The sequence below is a fragment of the Labeo rohita genome, chromosome 7 (genome assembly GCF_022985175.1).
Source record: "Labeo rohita strain BAU-BD-2019 chromosome 7, IGBB_LRoh.1.0, whole genome shotgun sequence".
Lineage (NCBI taxonomy): Eukaryota > Metazoa > Chordata > Actinopteri > Cypriniformes > Cyprinidae > Labeo > Labeo rohita.
The window spans coordinates 60326624-60346645 of NC_066875.1; the positions used below are offsets into that span (position 1 = coordinate 60326624).

Sequence of the window (20022 nt, forward strand, 5' to 3'; positions counted from 1 at the left end):
GCTTTAAAACATTAGACAGATGATATTAGTCATGATTTCCTAAGTAGTGTAAGACACTGAGTGCATCTTTCACATACTTTTGACCTGATGAAATAATATAAATAGATAAACAGATTGATTTAAAGTGGAATGCTGTCACTTTAATTGTTTTGGGTGACATTGTGGTGTGTGTAATCTTAATTTATCTTTATTTTTCAGTTTAAATGTTCTTGCGGCTCATGTAAATGAAGGACAATGCAAGTCTATGCAAAACACAGTGTCACCTCAGAAAGATCACACTTCATGTACAAACATTTACAGATGGTTTTATTTAGAAAATCCACTTTTCTTTTCATCTGAAATGAACTTTACACTTACATGTGTGGATCTGGCCAACACTTCTGTCCAAACCAACTGGTGTTGCATTCAAGGTGCACATTTACATTTGATCAGTTCTTGCTTTAATTGGAGAAAATCACACGCTTGGTCAGAGCCACATTTTTGATCATGCGTTTGGTTTCTTTGTCAGTTTTCGGGTCAGCTGTGTTTGTGATTAGTAGAGTATGTTTTCAGATCATGCCACATTGAATGCCCTTTTTTTTTTTTTTTTTTTGAAATGCTAGTAGGTGTGTGTCTTTTTCCTGCAGTTATTTTCCTATGCAAATGCTAGTAGGTGTGTGTCTTTTTCCTGAAAAGTTAGAGTATAGAAACAACAATATAATAGCATTTTATAAAAGTGTATGTTTTAATAAATCGTTTAAAACTGAAAAATGTGATGGAAAATTAACCCTCATAATGCATTTAGGTCCTTTTCTGACACATAAAATCATTCATCACCGAAACTGCAGTCTGGAAAGGCTGTCTGCTTTCTCCTTTTCTTTTTCTGATGACCATGGATTTTGTAATGCAAGTAGCAGTGGAATGGATGAATATTGGAATTCCATGGAAGCACCAGGCCCTGGATCAGTCTGTGTCAGGGGTAGGCAGGTTTGGTCCTGGAGAGCCACAGTCCTGGGAGTTCAGCTCCAACCCTAAACAAACACAGGAATACTAAGGCTATGGGCAGGTGAGTTTTTTTTTTTTCCCAGGGTTGGAGCTGAACGCTGCAGGACTGAACATGTCTACGCCAGGTCTGTATAAATTAAGCTATATATGATGCGTAGCTACAGATATTTGACATTGTGTTGCATCAAATCATCATTACAGATAATGTAGTTTATCAGAGTAATGTTGTTTTTTCAGTATGTTTGGGATTGACTTGTTAACTTATTTCCCTAACTCTCCTGGTTTGGCTTGATTAGTGATTATTTGCTTATTGTCTTTGAATAAAGTGTTCTTGTGAAGGTCAGGATGGAAAATTTTCACAGTCAGCTGGTTTATTTGATGTGTTTTCTGTGTAGCAGAATCTACTGCTTTAAACAATAGAGAATGCAGAGTGCAAGAATAAATGTGTTCACATGACCTCATCAGGTTCCGTGTTTAATGGGATAGTTCAGCCAAAAATGTTAGTTAATGAACTAGCAAAACAAGCAAAGAGGAAACACCGACAGAAAAGACAGAGCAGGTTACTTCTGATATGAAACAAGGTCTCAGCTTTAAAATGTATATATATATATATATATATATATATTTTTTTTTAAGAAATTTAATCAATAACTGTTTTGTGACTTTTTAATGTGTCATGACAGATCACTGTATTGCCTTATTAGATCAACGTGAACCAATCGTCTTTTCTTCTTTAGCTAAAGAATTTATTTCAGCTGTGGAAAGACACAAATATACACAATTTTTTAAGTTTAAGTCCACCTAAATTCATCTACTCTCCTGTCGGATTTGTTTGTTAGCTTCATTTATGCCCTGCCTTTGAGCTACGAGTAAAACGTCACGTTGTCATCTCGGAAATACGGTAATTGCGATTTATGGCAAACACTCGGAAACATACGTCAAAATGTTGCCTTGCCTACTTTTCACAGCGATTGGTCGTCGCCTGCCGTTTTTCGCTCGAGATTTGCATAAAGTTGAGGAATGCCCAACCTTTTTGCCGCTCTCGGCTGCTCTCAACGCTTCCTCTGCGCTGTTTTCAATCCCATAATGCACGGTCCGCCATGCTCGCTACGTGCCAGTGGAATCGCACTATTTCGGCTAAAAATCTTTTTAACTGTTCTGCTGGGGGGGAAAAAAGTCACCTGACTCTTGGACGGCCTGAGGGTGAAAAAAAAATGAACAGCAAATTTTCATTTTTAGGTGAACTACCCCTTTAATTCATCAGGTGGCACATAGTTATCTTCACAGAAATAAACATGGTTATTTGGCATTTTTAATCTTGATTTTGTGTTAAAATGTCTTGGCTTTTGGAAGTCTTGGTAAATAGCGAGAAAAGGAGATTAAGAAATGACTGGAATGACTTGTGGTTTGCACATTCCTGCTCACTGGAAATGGAAGGTCAGGTCGAGTGCATTGCATTGTGGGATGCCACTGTGTTTTATACTGTGTTTCTTTAGTCCTGCTCTTGAAGATCTGCTCTGCTGAAAGGTTGAGCTCCAACCATATTCAAATACATCTGAAGCAGCTGATGAAGATCTTCAGGAACAGGACTGACGACTGCTTTACATAGTCGAGTTCAAGCAGCAAAAGATCAGACACGGCGCCCTCTAGAGGACTCATCACACCTCCACTGGGGAGACCAGCAGAAAAACTGACATCATTCTGAGTGAAAAAATGGATTAATCCATAAACATAAGATTATTCAATCAAATTAGACAGTGTTTTTTTTATTTTGTAGTAATTTCAAGTCAGTCTGTAATTTATCTTGCAGTCTAACGAAAAATACAATCTATTGACAGCATCAGGTGACGCACAGCATTTGTTGTCTGTTTCACATTGTGAGAGCAGAATTAAAGTTTTTCAAATCAAAACTGTTGCATTTTTGAATGAGTGCATAATTGTTAACTGAAATAAAATCTAAAAAACTTGCTTATCTCTGCTAGTTGCCAAAGCAACATTTCTCATTTTCATTTCATTTAACTCGAAGAACTAAAATACCTGATGACAAACTAAAACTAATAATAAAATAAAAAACAGAACTAAATTAGTAAAATGTTTATTGAATTTAAAGTGAAAGCAGGAAATATATAAAGAGCTCATTAACAAAAATATTTTAAAAACCATATTATGTCAGTGATACTAAAATAACATTAATCTGAACTCAAGAGCATGAAATATGTACATACTTTAGTTTTTAATTTACTCTTTGTAGTACCATAACCACAAATCATAAACACTACATTTATTGTAAATGTTGTAACAATAGTTTTTCTAAATCTTCACATAAATAGAACAAAACAGTGATGCAGCAGTATCATATCTGATATTTGCTTTCTGGTAATCAGTGATTAATAATATAATCACAGCATGTTTGTTTATTTCAGTTCTTAAAGGGGTCATCGGATGCTAAGTTCACTTTTTCATGTTCCATGCAGTGGTTTTTAATTAATCTGTAAAAATAATATCCCCTTTTTCAAATCGAGCTGTTCTCAGATGCCTGTCGTTGTGCCGTCACACCCGCAGAGGCCACTCCCACCATAGAGCTCTTACCTCAGACCAGCTGTCACAGTCCAGTAACTTTCTTTGTTTTGATGCCGAAGTAGGGATGTAAGTTGCAGTAAGTTTAGCCACTGAAGATACAGTAGATTACTAGAGCCCGACCGATTTATCGGCAGGCCGATATTAGGCATTTTCCAAACTATCGGTATCGGCATTTATAATGGCCGATAAATGAATATTTCAAAAATAAAATAAAAATGGACGAAACACCCTTCAACCATGTCATGAGTGTTGGCGTTGTATAGTTTGTCCACCAGAGGGCACTCTACACCGTCCCTGTTGGCAGCACTCGTGTATAATGCGCCACACATCCTGCAACCTGCTGATCCAGCCAGAGTCGGGCAGAGAGAACCAGTTATCCGCAAGTGAGATCATCGGTGAAGTGTGTTCATGGTGAGTTGGTCACGAGACATACATTGCTTGAATAACAATTAAAAGAACATCCCCATCAGTTCTCTTAACTCAAATAAGCATGACAAAATTTGTGACTATCATGTCCAGTTTTGCTGCTGTTAAATAAGCCGAGAGTGAAGCGGAATTAGCTAGTAATTACATTACGTTGTTACAGTGTAGTTGACTGACTGTCCTTTTAACTTTTGACAGTGAGACTGAAGTATTTCTTTAATAGCGTGACAGTTATAGCAATGAGACGTATCATCTCTCCTTGGCCTGTTATATTGAAAATGTATGTTTTACAATTTGCAGTATGACGTTATCCATTGCTAAATTATGGCTCATCATAGACTAGCTAACCACAAAGCTAGCTAATGCCACTATCAGTGGAAGACTGCTAATGTTAACATTAATGAGCTTGGAAACCACAACAAACTTATTCTGCCTAAATAAAGTAATGATTACTGTATTTATAACTAGCATATCTCTAGTTACAGTCCCTGCATTGTAAAATGTAAGTTAGACTTGCGAGGAGTGAACATTTAGACATAGAGAAAAAGTATCAAACGTAGCTTGTGCATAAAAGTTAGCTTTTCTTTTACATGTGTGTGAAATCCAATGACGCCAAGTGTGCGTTGCAGACTGTCGTTCAGCCGCAGCATTAACGAGTCACGTAATGGATTTAGATCGCTAAATAGTAGGTTTTAGAAGGCAGGCAGCAACTGATGATTGAAAATGGTTTGATGTAGCTTGGTGGAAAGAATTTAAAAAGTGCAGGTAAAGGGATAAACAAGCTGACATTGTAATTGTGACAATAAAAGAAACACGTTTCTTTTTAAAATGCATTATCATATTATGTTAGTTAAAACTCATAAATAACTACAAATAACTAATGTTAGGGAAATCTGTTAATGTTTTGTTGCGCGTTTCCTAAATTTAAAAAAAAAAAAAAAAAAAAATCGGCCGATATATCGGAATATTGGATTTTAAAACCAATAAATATTTGTATCGGTATCGGCCTTCAAAATCCTTTATCGGCCGGGCTCTATAGATTACATTTCTTTGTGAAGGGAATGCGCCTCCCGATATACATATGTCCGTCTATGTTCGCGCGAATCATTCATGATTCAGCTTCACTTACAGCAGAAGTGAGTATAAGCCTTTTTTTATGAATCTTTGCGATCGCCTTTCCTTGTAACGTGGTAGTTAGGAAGTTTAGCGGCTAAACGCGGCTGAAGTAAACAAGATCGTCTTTCCACAGAGAGAAGAGAGGGGCGGGGCGAGCAGAGCTCATTTGCATTTAAAGGAACAACCCCTTAAAATGAGCTCATTTTGACAAGGTAAAAAGGGTGTTGTTTTACAAAACCATTGAGAATTTTTAATCAAAGTATATTAGAGACTTTTCATTAAGACCCTAAAGAATCATATCAACTTGTGGAAAATGGGCATCCCATGACCCCTTTAAGCACATACAGGTCACTGCAGTATATCTGAGTATTGGTTAAGTATCGTATCAGATGGTTAAGTAGTGGTTTAATAGTAAGTGCATGCGTTGAGGAGGAGTGTTTGGTTTTGTCAGGTTAGTCCTATGGTGCGTTTCCACTACAGGGTCAAGTCTGTGTTCAGTGCTGCTGGCAACGCTACAACACCACTGCTTTGGGGGCGTGTGAACGTTAGAGCAGACCACGCCTCTGAAAACAATGATTACACCCTGTTTGCGATTTTGTTTCGCTTTCGTTTGCTGTTTCTCATGTGAAACAGAAATGGCAGCGCTTATGAGTTTATCGACGCGGTGGCCGCGCTAGTACGGCTGCTCATAAAATTTAGTCGCACCGGCAGAAAATATGCTTGCAAAATGGAGCCCTGCTCTCGTTCGTCTGAAAAACCATCCCATATAGAGATTGACCGATATATTGATTTACCGATATTTTTCCCGATATTTAAGCATTTAACATAACAGCCATTAATGCACATATTAGATGTGTTTAGTTAGTTTATGCAGCTTGGCTCTAAGAAATAGACGAACTCACAGAGTCACGTAAGATAATCCGTCCTAATAAACACGTAAATTTGTCTGAATTAAATAATATACAGCCATGAATGAGCACATGTTGGACATGAAAGTGCTGAATTTAATTCTCTCTCTATATGCTCATTAGTCTCTGTCCTAATAAAGACTTATCTTTGCCTAAATGAAATAATACAGCCATGAATGAGCGCATGTTGGAAATAAAAGTGCTTAATATAATTCTCTCTGTTGTGTATATCATTAATCTGGAAAGTCGCTTTCATTTTGTTCACTCACCGGGTTGATGCTCAGGAAATGTTCCAGCACAGCCACCGCTGATTCACTTGTTTAAAACACCCTAAATTATATGAACATTTACTAAATAACCATTATTTCGCTGATACACATCTAAAAATATACAACTATATAATTGAGTAGGCTATAGTTCAGTGTAAACAGCGCTTTGTCAGAATCTAGAATGACACAATATGAGTGATTCTGATATAACATACCAGTTTAGAAATGCAATAAAATATGATGTTTTGTTTGCTGTATATTCCAATATTTCAAAGAATATTATTCAGTGAGCTATTCTTCACTCTTTGTATTAAACAGCTTATAAACCTGTAGTTTAAAATAAAGCCGATAGGACTCCTGTCCTTAATTTATTTTCTCCATTTGAAAACATTAGACATTCTACATTTGTTTAGCTTAGTGTTGCAGCTGATGCATTTACAATTAAAAAGTTTTTATTGTTGTAATATGAAAATTAAGGAGGAAAAATGGACTTACTTCACTCAGTCATTTATTTACTTTATAAATATCGGTTCTGCATATCGGTTATCAGGCACATAAACATGCAAATAATTGGTATCAGTTATAAAAAATCAATATCAGTCGATTGCTGATCCCATATGTACACTGATCAGTGAACTTAACCTGAAACTCAGCTGTACTTGCTCCATGTATGAAAAAACTTGTTAGTTTTCACACGTCAAGCATGCTAAGCTTTCGTTTGCCACGACTAACATATGCGTTCATTCATGTTTACATGTGAATACAAGCCTGAATAAAATCTTTTGCCTTTTATGAGGCACTTGGGTCTACTCAGAAAATTTGGACTAAAGAGCTCCATTCATATGGATTTGTTTTACAGCCTCTTTATAAGGTTTTGATGCATCAAAGTGGTTGTTGCGTAGACTGTCAATAGATGGACAGAAATCTCACACGTTTCATTCAAAATATGTTCATGTGTTTTGTATTTAAGCACTTGCATGCTCAATTTTTTTCTTGTTGAAAGGATTATTTTAGGTCTACCCCATCATTTTCAATCAAAATGTTCTGTTTCAATCAGTTGAGATCCAATCCAATCTTTATCTATTCTTAATGAAGAAAATGTAATAGAAAAATTACAACGCTAAAACATCACATACAGGCATTAATAGCTGTAACTACATTAATAAATGCAAAATGAATATATGAATTGTAACGATGTAATCGCTACTTTAGTTTATTTTCTAATGTGTTGGTTTTTTTTGTGTGCTCTAAAATGTATAAAAATGTTCGTTTTCATGGCCGGATAAAATATCAAAGTAGTGTATTTCCTCATTTAAGCGCGTCCATTTCAGTGTGAGTCAGTTTGGTGTAGGCAACCGTCAAACGCTACCTGCCCACTCAGAGTCCTCGTTTGAGAACTTTTTAAGTTTCTGCTCAAATGTGAGTATTGTCCGGCTATGTTTCTAACATGATGCATTGGAAATTGTTGTTATTGATCGGGGATGTTGTGATTTCTTTTTAGAGAGGACTTTTTCTTTCGCTTACAATCACTCAGTATAACCCCGGTGGTTTGGACCGCTAAGTTGTTTAACTCACCACATTTGAATCACTTGGGCATCAAGGATTATGTCTACTGAGCAACGGAGGAGTGGGATCGTGTTTGTTTGGGCTGGTCAGCCCCAAATCATTTTCTCATTCATCGGAAAACATTGCATTCTGTTTGATTCCTACTCATCTCATCCTCTTCAGTTGATTGACCCAACTCACATGATAAGTGTATTTATTTCATTGACTTTGATGCAGACAAAGACTGCTAAATGGTATAAACATCTATTCATTTATTAGGGGCAATTACATATTATTATTATTATTGTTATTATTATTATTATTATTATTATTATTATTTACACTGTGGAGAATAAAAAAAAAACGGGAAAAAGCATATTTGTTTGAAGGAGTATTCAATGCAAAATGAAGTTTGAGGGGTTACAAATATAACTGTTTTTTGATTTACTATAAATTGGTGGTAACACTTTACAACAAGGTTCCATTAGTTAATGTTAGTTAATAAAAAATACAGTCACTCATTGTTAACTTGTGATGTTAATAGTAATTTAGTAAAGGTTAAAATTAACATGAACTCATGAAGATAATATATGCTGTAAAAGTACTTCAGTCTCAGTTCATGTTAACTAATAAAACCTTAAGTCAATTAACAATTAAACTCCGCACACCTGTAGGTGCATAAGGATCAAGACCAAAAAGGTCAAAACTGAAAGAAATCCCGCACACTGCCAAAATGCAAAAAGTATCAAAAAAAATTTATTAATGATGTTTCCGTCGCAGGAAACATTGTGGATTAAGTAATAAAACCTTAAAAACTGTTACCAAATTGTTAATATAATAATTTAGATATTTGTAATTAAGAATAAATTGAAGTGAAATTTAGCTTAAATTATTTAAAAGAAGGACAAACAGTAGTGTTGGTTTCGCTATGTTTCCGTACAGTCTTGTCCTTCTGGAAGACTTTCCCGTTGGGTTGCGTCCTCCATGTCAGTGTGACGTCCTCATTGTTCAGCATCTGCTTCAACTAAACCACAGAAACAGCCTTCGATTACAATGGATGAATCCCATGCAAACAAGTTTGAGGCATTTCAGCTCAAAATAACATCGCTTACGTTATGAATCTTACAGAAAGAGCAGAAATTGTCAAAAGACTGACTGATGTGGGTTTTTGTTCACTCTGGAGGAATCTGATTATTTATAATATTAACCTCGTTTAAGACGAGCGCCTTCAGTGTAGCTTCATCCACATTCTGACCGGATTTCACCTGCACTCGGATCACCTGCCTCTTCATCCTGACTGTGGGAAAAGCACATTGTACATTTTACTTAGTTTTACTACACCTGATCTTAAGAATCTTCCCTTCTACCAAAAACGCTAAAATTTTTATTATATATAAAACAGCCTTCACTGTCAAAAAAAAAAAAAAAGAAAACACAATTTGTTGAGTCAGCTTAAAATAATTTGTTACCCTGCTGCCTTAAAATTTTAAGTTCAGTGAACTAAAATAAGTTTAGTCAACTTGAAATGTTAAGTTGTACTAAGTAACAACTTAGTTATTTGCGTTTGCTAAACTTAACAGATGAGTAAATAACCCTGCTGCCTTAAAATTTTAAGTTGATTCAACTCAAATATCTCAGTTGTCACTTAGTATAATTTAATTTCAAGTTGAATAAACTTTTTTTGAGTTGACTGAACTTAATTTTAAGGCAGCCAGGTTACAAATTATTTTAAGTTGACTCAACAAATGTTTTTTTGCCATCTCTTGCCATCTGATGTAGATAATAAATTAAATAAAAGTCACATTGTCCTATTTGGTTTTTGTCAACAAATAACAAATGAATGTACACAATGGTTCAGACCTACCTGTGCTACAGTAGAAGTAGTTTTCCGTAGCGCACGAGCTATCAGAAATAGTACGTTGATTAATATTTGCACCAGCACAGTTTTGGCTGCTAAATGTCTGAATAGTGAGTTTGGTTGAGTAAGTAATATTGGCCTGATTTGACCACTTCCAAGTCTCCCTGTACAATCCGATCCAGACTGGATTCGATAGATATTTTATCAAGTTGATTATCTGGTCGTTGTCATCTTGACTCCTAATGGTAGCCAGGTCTGTGTAATGTTCTCTGCAGAACGTCTGAGCATCTAGCCATGTCTTCTGAGTATTAAACAAAACCATTTTCTGTGTTGCGTTTGTACTTTCTGTGAAAATTAAAAAACAGAGTCAAGATGTTAAAACCAAATTCATTTTCTTTCACAAGTGTGAGTCCGTTAAACCTGATGAACATTTTCTAATTTGTCCATTTTTAAATTATATTTACATAAAGGCATAGTTCACCCAAAGATGTCAACTTTATTATGATTATTTACTTACAGGGACTCTAAGACTTTTTAGTATGCACTGTAAAACTTCTTTTTTTTTTTTTTTTTTAGAAGTTGTAAGTAAATTTAATAAGAAAATACCATTTCTGTTTTTCTACTTCAGAATTTAACATTTAATTTAATGTGTTACTTGACTTTTCTTTGTACATATTGAATAAAGCATGAAAGTTTGAAGTGAAAACAGAGAAATAATTGAGCTGATTTTTTTACAGTGCAGGTTTGAAATGACATGAGGTTCAGTCATGTTGATTGTATTTTTGGGTGAACTATACCTTTAGTCTCTCATTGTAGTTTTATATGTCTGCTTTCAGAATTTGTAAAATATAAAAATAAAATATCATGAAGTCTAACATGAGCAGAAAACTAAGATTCACTGATTATATAAAATAGAGTAATTTTGGGAGGGAAATATACTTCTGCTCATGACGGGACCAATATGTTTACCTGTTATAACAGCATGTCAATGATTTATTTTCAATCACCCCTAAAGTCATTATATTAGTCCTCATTCATACACTAAATTAATGAGCGTCAATAAAGAGTGATTATACGTGTTTCTCACCATTGTAACACACAAAATAATATAAATCTGTGCAGAGGTAATTAAACCAGGTTCTATCATAATACATCCCGACACAATCCTTTCCATAAGCGTCGTTAACCGGGTAGCCCGAACCCCAGGACTGGAACACCAGACTCTCCTCCTCATAAGACCAGCACCAGTTGTTAATGTTCCTGTACAGTCCAATCCAGGCAAAGCTAGAATGGGCTTTTTCATCCGCAGCTTCTTGCAGCCTCGTCCAGTTTTCATTACTCTGAACGGTGGCGAGGTCAGTGTGGTTTGTCCTGCAGTAAGTCTGTGCATTTTCCCACGACATAGACTCTTGGATCAAAACATACTCTTGCTGTTCTGACGCCTCCGAGTCACTCAGAGTTAATGACAGGAGTCCTGAAGGAGAATACAGTTATGTTGTAATTTTTTATTCATAATGTTTCATGTGGCTGGCTTTATTTGTCTCAGTGTTCCTGTTTTTATCCACCTTATTTTTCAATGCGGAAGTGAGCTGTTTTCTGGTAATGTGTATAATAATCCGCCATAGGGAAATAACAAGAAGAATATCGAAGTGCAGTAAATGGTTTAACAGTTTGCACTACAAACCAGTGTGTTCATTAACATAATGCATTAAAGTAATATGGTAAGACACACCAGTTTGCAATGTCAAGCAGCAAAACAAGCTTTTTGTGCAGCTAAAAATAGCTGGAAGTGGATGAGACCGAAAGCCAGACACAAAAAATTTACAAGTGGCTGCACCCGCTCTTATGGGAAAAATAAGGTGGATACTGTTGTTTCAATACTCGGGGCTCGCAAAATCGCTAGCGTGATGTCCCGGGGCTATTGTGTTTTCCAGTCGGGCTACCAAAATGTGTCAGCGCCCTGCGCTTTCTCAATCAATTTGGCTCATTTGTCCAAACTCAGATCACTGTTCTCAAAACACCGACTGTGAGCTGAACACTTTGTAATTGTCCTAAACAGATTTTACGTTTTCATTTATTTCATACAAATTACAAATCATGAAAATGATTTTCTCAAAACAATGTGCACAAAACTCTACAGTGCTTTATATATAAACAACTCAACTCGTGCCAAACGGAAAAAAATAATGACAATAATTAATGACAGGATGACACGAACACAAATTTCCGTTACGTTTTATTTACTTTTTAATAAATACAAATGTGACCTTGACGGTTGTAACTATGGCAACATCCGCCCAGAGACTGTGTCGCGAACACCGCCTCGACGGCACAAAACGCTTCCGCTACGAAAGGAGGAGGCAATTTCAGCGCTTTTCGGAAAAAAACAAGTCAAATTTAAGTGAGTTTTTGCTTAAAACAAGCTAAATAATCTGCCAATAGGGTAAGCAAAATAATCTTGTTTTCATCTTGAAATAAGATTATTTTGCTTGTTGTAAGCAAAAACTCACTTAAATTTGATGTCTTCCTTCTGAGAACAAGACAGTCATTTTTGCTTGTCTAGAAAATCCTTCTTGATTTAAGAGTTTTTAGTAACATTACTTTATCAAAATAAAATACAGTGAAGAACCAAACGCCCAAAGGCCCTTTCACACGGGACGTGGCAGTTGCGCATGTCTAGTTGGGAGACGTGCGGAAAGCGGCAAACGGCGGGCGGTTTTGCTGGCGGTGTGGAGGCGGAGCAAAAAAAACAGCAAATCGGTTATATTGTGAACAATTAAGTAACGCATTATATATACTCAGATTTTCTGAGGGAAGAAACATTTCATAAGAGTAAATTAGAATAAATGAAGTATGCATTCAAATAATTAGACATGCTAAAATACAGAATTTGATAACAATAAAACATATGGTGAGAAAAAATAAAACATTTTTAGGGCCCTAAACATGACATTTTGTTAAACTTTTAATAAATTGATGTGAAATTGTACAAGTTTTATGATTTAAATTAATTAGACCTGCTTTTTGATCAATAAAATTGAATTTAACCATTAAAAAAAGAGTTGAAAAAAAGTAAAACAGAAAAAAACAAAATCCATAAAAATTAAAATGTAAAAAAAATGAATTTGGAAAAAAAAAAAGGATTTCATAATGCACACATGATTTCTCCTTAGCTGTTTATGTTCCTTTAAGACAAAACTAACTGTGTTTATGAGGATAAGACGGGTATTTTGACATAATTTGACATATTTATCTGTTAAAACAAAAGAACACATAAAACGGAGCTCGCTTCAGCATTCACTTCTAAGAGACGGGGTCTCTGTATGAGCACACGGTAAACAGAGCGTGATTACTGACAGGGCTCGACTATAAGGACTGACCAATGTCCCAGGGCCAGTGTGAACGATGCTTGGGCCAGGTGACAGAACTGTCCCGCATGCGTGATACATTATCTACGATAACATTGTAACTGTTGTTTTAACGATCTGACATTATCAACTATGTCCCTTGCTTTACGAAAGGCAAAAAAAAACAAACAAACACATCCATTGAGTGCACGCATACACTATGTGAAGTAGTAGGTTAAACTTCTGCGTGTGCACATTTAGAGTGAATGCTTTCACTGCGTGATTTTAGTCTATTGAAATGCATTTAAAATACCCCTAAAATTCTAAATCAGGGCAAAAACGCCACTGTATGTCTTTTATATTTATACATAAATGACATAATTAACCAAAGTCACACGAAGAGACCCATTTTTATCCAAATATCAGCAAGATCACAAGTGTCATTTTGATTTTATACAACAGTTCAATAACCAAGAAGTTAATATTAAGAGACTTATGCTTTAGATGCCATCTTGTGCATTTTTTTTGTTCAATTTCGCCAGTGAAAATGGCTTCAAAGATAAAGACGGTGTTTTGCATCTCTGAGCAACACACAACACGGTTTACCTCTGAATGAATCAGCTTTTTAAATTGAATTTTTAGTGAATCAGTTGAATCAACTCACTTAAGTCTGTCAAATGCTTTGCTCTTAAGTGAATCATCCGTTTGACTGAATCAACTGAATCGCAATGACTCCCTCATTAACAGTGACTTGCTGCCGGCTACTGGCAGTTTTAATTTCACATATAAAGTCTCGTTTTAATAATTTCTAAAGTGAATATTCAATCTTTTTTGTTTGAAAACATCACCTTTTTTGCATTTGTAATTGCTCTTGACTGAATAACTTTAAGGGTTAAATCCACATTTATACAGTGAACACTATGTAGTGTGTTCACTTGCCTAACAGTATTTTAAATTTAAATGTCAATGAGATTTTGATGTCTCAGCCTTATGTGTAAAGGGTTACATTTATCAGAAACAATGAAAACGTCTTTACGTTTTGTCAAATAATACATTTATTTTTTATATATAGTGTCTTTCTGCAAAATCAAGGTCGCTTTACAATATCATGTAATATTGCAATGTGTAAAACAGCAAGAATATGCAAATCTAATTTATTCTGTAATGTTGTTACATTTTTAAAAATGTTATTTAAATCTTATGTATAATGTTTTACCTGAAAGAAAAAGCAGATGAAGCAAAATTTGGTCCATCACTTTGCCAGTGTTGTCCTTTTTTTTTTTTTTTTGCTGAAAATATATATATATAAAAAAAAAAAAAAAAAAAAAAAAGCAAAATTAGTTTTCTAATGTCGTGTCTGCATAGTTGATGAGTTGGCATGATTGTTTTTTAAGGTTAAATTTATATATTTGTATAAGGAAAAAAAATACATCAAATGCTAAAGTTAAATTTTGTTAGCAATATGATGTGAAAAGTACAGCATAATTAATAATCAGCCGTTCATCCCTTATGAATGAAAGAGCACTAACCTGTTAAACTGTGCTGAGAGTGAACTGATGAAGCGTTGATTCAGTGATCACGACTTCTCAGGATGTTCCTCAAGTTCCCAGTCTCGTGCTCTTTAAATGGATTTGTTACGTTAAGAAGGGCATAACACTGTCAGATATGCAAAGTGTGACCTTATTGTTTTTTGTTCGTCCTTAAGTTGTGTTTTGGTGGATCGTCTTGGGACACTCATTATCATCTGATTTCTCGTTAAACTTTACATTAGAAGTTACACATTTAGACTGAATTTTTGAATAACAGCTGTCTATTAGTGTAATATTCAAAAATATCGCACAAAATTCATTGTGCCATCTGTATATTTAAAAATGAAATGATTCTTGATTTAGCATCTGCGAATTGATGATCTCAGATTGATCTCAGAGGCCGACTGAAGATGTTCATTGGGCGATCACACATAAATCAGCTTTAAAACATTAGACAGATGATATTAGTCATGATTTCCTAAGTAGATAGTAAGACACTGAGTGCATCTTTTACATGTTTTTGACCTGATTAAATAATATAAATAGATAAACAGATTGATTTAAAGTGGAATGCTGTCACTTTAATTGTTTTGGGTGACATTGTGGTGTGTGTAATCTTAATTTATTTTTATTTTTCAGTTTAAATGTCCTTGCGGATCATGTAAATGAAGGACAATGTGAGTCTATGCAAAACACACAGTGTCACCTCAGAAAGATCATTCTTCATGTACAAACATTTACAGATGGTTTTATTTAGAAAATCCACTTTTCTTTTCATCTGAAATGAACTTTACACTTACATGTGTGGATCTGGCCAACACTTCTGTCCAAACCAACTGGTGTTGCATTCAAGGTGCACATTTACATTTGATCAGTTCTTGCTTTAATTGGAGAAAATCACACGCTTGGTCAGAGCCACATTTTTGAAGCATTTGAAGGTTTCTTTGTCGGTTTTCAGGTCAGCTGTGTTTGTGATTAGTAGATCAAGCCACATTAAATGCCTTTTTTTTTTTTTTACTTTTCAGCAGTTATTTTCCTACACAAATGCTAATAGGAATGTGCTTGGCCCTTCTCAAAATGTACAGAAAAAACAAAGTGACATTTTAATACGGGGACAACAAAATAATATTTTAAAGTTATATTTTATCATTTGAAATAATATACATAATACTATTAATGTAATGGCAATGACAAAAAAGCCATACAAGGAAAGCAGCCTCAGCTAAACTGTAATAAGTGGATTTAAATGAGTTTAATAAAGACCATTAGTATCGGAAAAAGTGTGAAATATACAGAAGAGTCAGCTTGTGTTGTTTCTTTGGTTTTATTTAGTGTGTTGAATGGGTGCCAGTCTGAGGTCACATTTTCATTTACAGAAATTTATCAAGTTCAAGTTTACAATTTATAAACATTGTTAAAAAAAAAAAAAGCGTATAAAAAAAAACAAAAAAAACATGCAAGATAAACCATAGACACCTTTGTAACCCCAATATTCTCAACGTATCAATATATTCTAGGGCCCTGTGAATCTGTTTTATTTTTTCCCGCATGCAATTTTTTTTTTTTTTCTGTTTTAAATTTTCTGGACTTCTTTTAAATGGTTAAATGTAATTTTATTAATATCAAAAAGCATGTCTAATGAATTAAAATCATTTAAGTTTAACAAATTTTTTATTTTTTTTTTATTTTTATTTACTCTTACAATAGCCTTATGAAATGTTTTTTCCCCCTCAGAAATTCTCTGTTGTGTATTTAAAGTGCTTCTATTTTGCCTTTTCAAATATGATCTTTCATGCAGTGTGTCGTGTAGCTGTATGTGAACATAAACGATCTGCAAAGTTGTGAAGCCGACAGTGCACGATAAAGTAAGTTATTGTCTATCAAAAAAAAGTGTCGGCTCACAATCGCCTGAACGAGTTGTCAGGAATTCGAATCTTATTCTGTTACGGCCACATGTCACGAAGTAACATATCTGCATAATGTCCGCCCACGTTCTACATTGCAAACAACTTGTCCGCCCACAAACACAGTAAAATTTCCATGTGGTTTACGTCATGTCAAGAAGACGCTGTATCCTACGCTGTGAGATTAAATTTGTTTCATATTCACTTCCAAATGATGAATCTACAAAGATTGTATTTTCTAGCGATCGTTCAAAATACGTAGTTGTGTATGTTATGTTGTGTAACAACCCTGCACATGTCTTGCTAACCGGCTAAATCATGCTTCTGTAGTTTTGTTGTTCAGCTGTGGACCCACTGTAGTCTACAAATATGTGACTGATGCAGATTGACTGTGTGTCTGTCTCATTAGTTGGAGTAATGATAAAGGATGGCGCACAAAGCGGCTTTCACACCGAATGTGGAAAGCGCTGTGCTATGAAACCCATTCCTTTCAATCGCTTCTGCCGCTCGAGGACGGCTTGTTTCTGCCTCGACCAAAGTGAACGCGCAGCCGAGCGCATCACTGGCACGCAAGCCGCGCTCAAAGTTCTGCGTTCGGTGTGAAAGCCGTCTTAATGCATCATACAGTGTTGAAGTTTACAACATAGAGGTGTACCCGGTTCGCCTGAATAAGCAAATTGGGAGCACTTTCCACAGTAGTCCATGCTAACTTGTCGATCAGCCACTTCAGCCGTTTCATCGTCAGACTCTGGCTTGAATTGTTATGGTAAAATCGATGCCATCTTTTCTATGTATTGACAAGTCTCCAGGGCTGTCAGTCAGTTATGGCAATGGGCGTTTCATTTCCCCGACTCACTGTATGCAGTAAACCAATCATAAAGGACTGCGCCATCTGACCAATCACAGCAGTGAGGGCTCACGGAAAGGAGGGGTTTAGAGAGACTGATTCTTCGAACTGCTTCGCACAAGTCGTATACGTGCTGTCAGATGGAGCGGCATTTACTACACAGAGCCGTAGTTCACTGACAAGCTACACAATAGCTTGTCAGTTCATCATCGGATATGTGTCGCCTCCAGTTACGAACTCGATATTGCGCAGCTTGTCAGTGAACTTTGGCTCTGTGTAGTAAATGCCGCTCCATCTGACAGCACGTGATGGAGATTCACGACTAATCACAGAACCAGCGTTACTGACATCATTTCCTTCTGAATTGTAATTAAATCATGAGGCAAGTGAAGATTCGCACCTTTGGGCATCATATTCTACAGAAATGCATCTATATAAATACATTAAGCTATATATGATGTTTAGCTGTACAGGTAGATATTACAATTTGTGTTGTATCAAATCAGAAAAAACATCATTACAGATAATGTGGTTTATCAGACTTAGGTTGTTTTTTCAATATGTTTTAGATTGACTTGTTGACTCAGTTCACTAACTCACCTGGTTTGGCTCGATTACAGATTATTTGTTTCTTGTGATTTTTGAATAAAGTGTCCTTGTGAAGGTCAGGATGGAATTCAGTGTAATCAGGATGGAAATGTATCACAGTCGGCTGGCTTATGTGATGTGTTTGCTGTGTAGCAGAAACTACTGCTTTAAACAATAGAGAAGCAAGAATAAATGTGTTCACATGACCTCATCAGGTTCACCCAATAGTTCACCCAAAAATGATAAATGCTGTTAATTAACTCATCGTCGGGCCTTGGTGATTCAGTGGCAGCTCATGAAGAGCAGGTCATATGATTTTTTTTGAGTATCCTAATATTGTGTTGGAGATGTGTGATGGTTCATCATTCCCGAGTCATAAACAAGATTAGTTCAAATTAAACAACTCTTCACTACTGCAGTTGCATAACAACAAATTCGAGTCCCAGCTCATGGTTTTTCCCATAAATAAAGTCTGTTGCCTGAACAGCATGATGGAAGCTGAAGGCAGCAGGAGCTCAGAACGATCAGATGATATTCCTTCAGGCCTGCTCCTCAAGAACCTTATTCAAATACATCTGAAGCAGCTGATGAAGATCTTCAGGAACAGGACTGACGACTAGAGGTCTTCACGGAGGATCCGAGACCCGGGACCCGACCCGGGACCCGTACGGGTTCGGGTCTATATTTTAAATGGCCAGCCCGGTCCGGGTCGGGTCCCAATCTATTACCTCGGGTCCCGGGTCTGTTTAACATTTGTGTGTAATACCCGAATCGATCGGAGAACACGGCACCCGCCAGTGATCAGTGTCGGTCAGCACTTCTTTTGTAACTTGCAACTTGTAAAATTAGGATGAGAAAAGTGTGAGCGGGAAATAAGGTGGGAAAAATAACATGCGTGACGCGAATTTAACACTAGTGCCGCAAGTGGACGGTATCAAGCTGTCTCATGTGAATTCCTCCTTTAAGCTTCATAAGATGAACTAGGTGGAGCTTTAAGCATATGTTTTGTATTGTTTTCTTTTACTGAAGAAGAGACGCACCTGTTATTGAACACGCACGGTGGTGCAGTGCAGTCGGATTTGTGTATACCCACTTCTAAATCCACTCTGATGCGCATCATTCAGTAGTGTCTTGCATTAGCCAAAATGATGACAGTCCACCACATAATATCTTATCCAATTGCACGTGAATAAATGCAAATACTCAATAAAAGCAAGACAGTGGCGCCGGCTTCCTTTGAAATATGATTGCGCCCGCGCCCGCTTCGTCCTGCTTCGTGACAGAAATGCCACCTGCATGCGCGAGAGCATGTAACTCGATAATTGGTAACACGAGTGGTAACATGATAATTAATCGTTGATTACTAATTTGAATCAGTACATTATAACGAAAACAATACCTTAAAGAAATTAAGAGTTCTTACTTCTCCAGACACCACTACACCACTGCGCACGCAGTAAAGTGTAACGTAATAATAAATAAATTAAGAAGGTTCATTCACTCGGCGGCAAGAGAGAGGAACAGCCTAACATGGACGAAAATGTTAGTGTCAAGGAGGATTGATCGCAGTCAGGGCCACTAACAGTAGGTAAGCCAAAAAGTTTTTTCGCAACTGTTTATTGACTTGTTAGCAGTTTGCTGTGTAATATGTGCCGATCAGGTGCAGTCAGGTCTCTGTCTTCCCAGCCGGGTTCGGGTCCAATTTACAAATAACAGTCGGGTCCGCGTCGGGTCCGGGTAGTAAATTTAAGGCATTTCTCTGGTCTGCACGGGTTCGGGTCCCGCTTTCAAATTAAATACAGGTCCGGGTCGGTTCCGTGCAACAAATTTACGGGTCTCTTCGGGTTCGGGTACGAATTTTTGGACCCGTGAAGACCTCTACTGACGACTGCTTTACATAGTCGAGTTCAAGCAGCAAAAGATCAGACACGGCGCCCTCTAGAGGACTCATCACACCTCCACTGGGGAGACCAGCAGAAGAACTGACATCATTCTGAGTGAAAAATAGATTAGGCCATAAACATAAGATTGTTAAATCAAATTAGACAAATTAGACAAGTTAAATCAAATTAGTTTTAATTTTGTAGTAGTTTCAAGTAAATCTGTAAATTGTCTTGCAGTCTA

General features: G+C 36.3%; 1 protein-coding gene across 1 annotated transcript; it reads right to left on the reverse strand.

Annotated features, from left to right (window-relative positions):
- Nucleotides 1-8239: 8239 nt before the first annotated feature.
- On the reverse strand, nucleotides 8240-11640 carry LOC127167933 (uncharacterized). Its single transcript, XM_051114361.1, has 4 exons — nucleotides 10771-11640; nucleotides 9690-10028; nucleotides 9034-9122; nucleotides 8240-8849 (listed from the first exon to the last, which is right to left on the reverse strand). Exons 1-4 carry the CDS (start codon nucleotides 11084-11086, stop codon nucleotides 8715-8717), a joined length of 879 nt encoding a protein of 292 aa, XP_050970318.1. The 5' UTR covers nucleotides 11087-11640; the 3' UTR covers nucleotides 8240-8714.
- Nucleotides 11641-20022: the final 8382 nt, after the last annotated feature.

Coding starts and splice junctions, on each gene's coding strand:
- LOC127167933 (XM_051114361.1), bottom strand. CDS start 11,086: ATGTCGTGGGAAAATGCACAGACTTACTGCAGGACAAACCACACTGAC. Junction 10,029..10,770: donor TTATTTTGTGTGTTACAATG/GTGAGAAACACG, acceptor TAATTTTCACAG/AAAGTACAAACGCAACACAG. Junction 9,123..9,689: donor CTACTTCTACTGTAGCACAG/GTAGGTCTGAAC, acceptor CTTTTCCCACAG/TCAGGATGAAGAGGCAGGTG.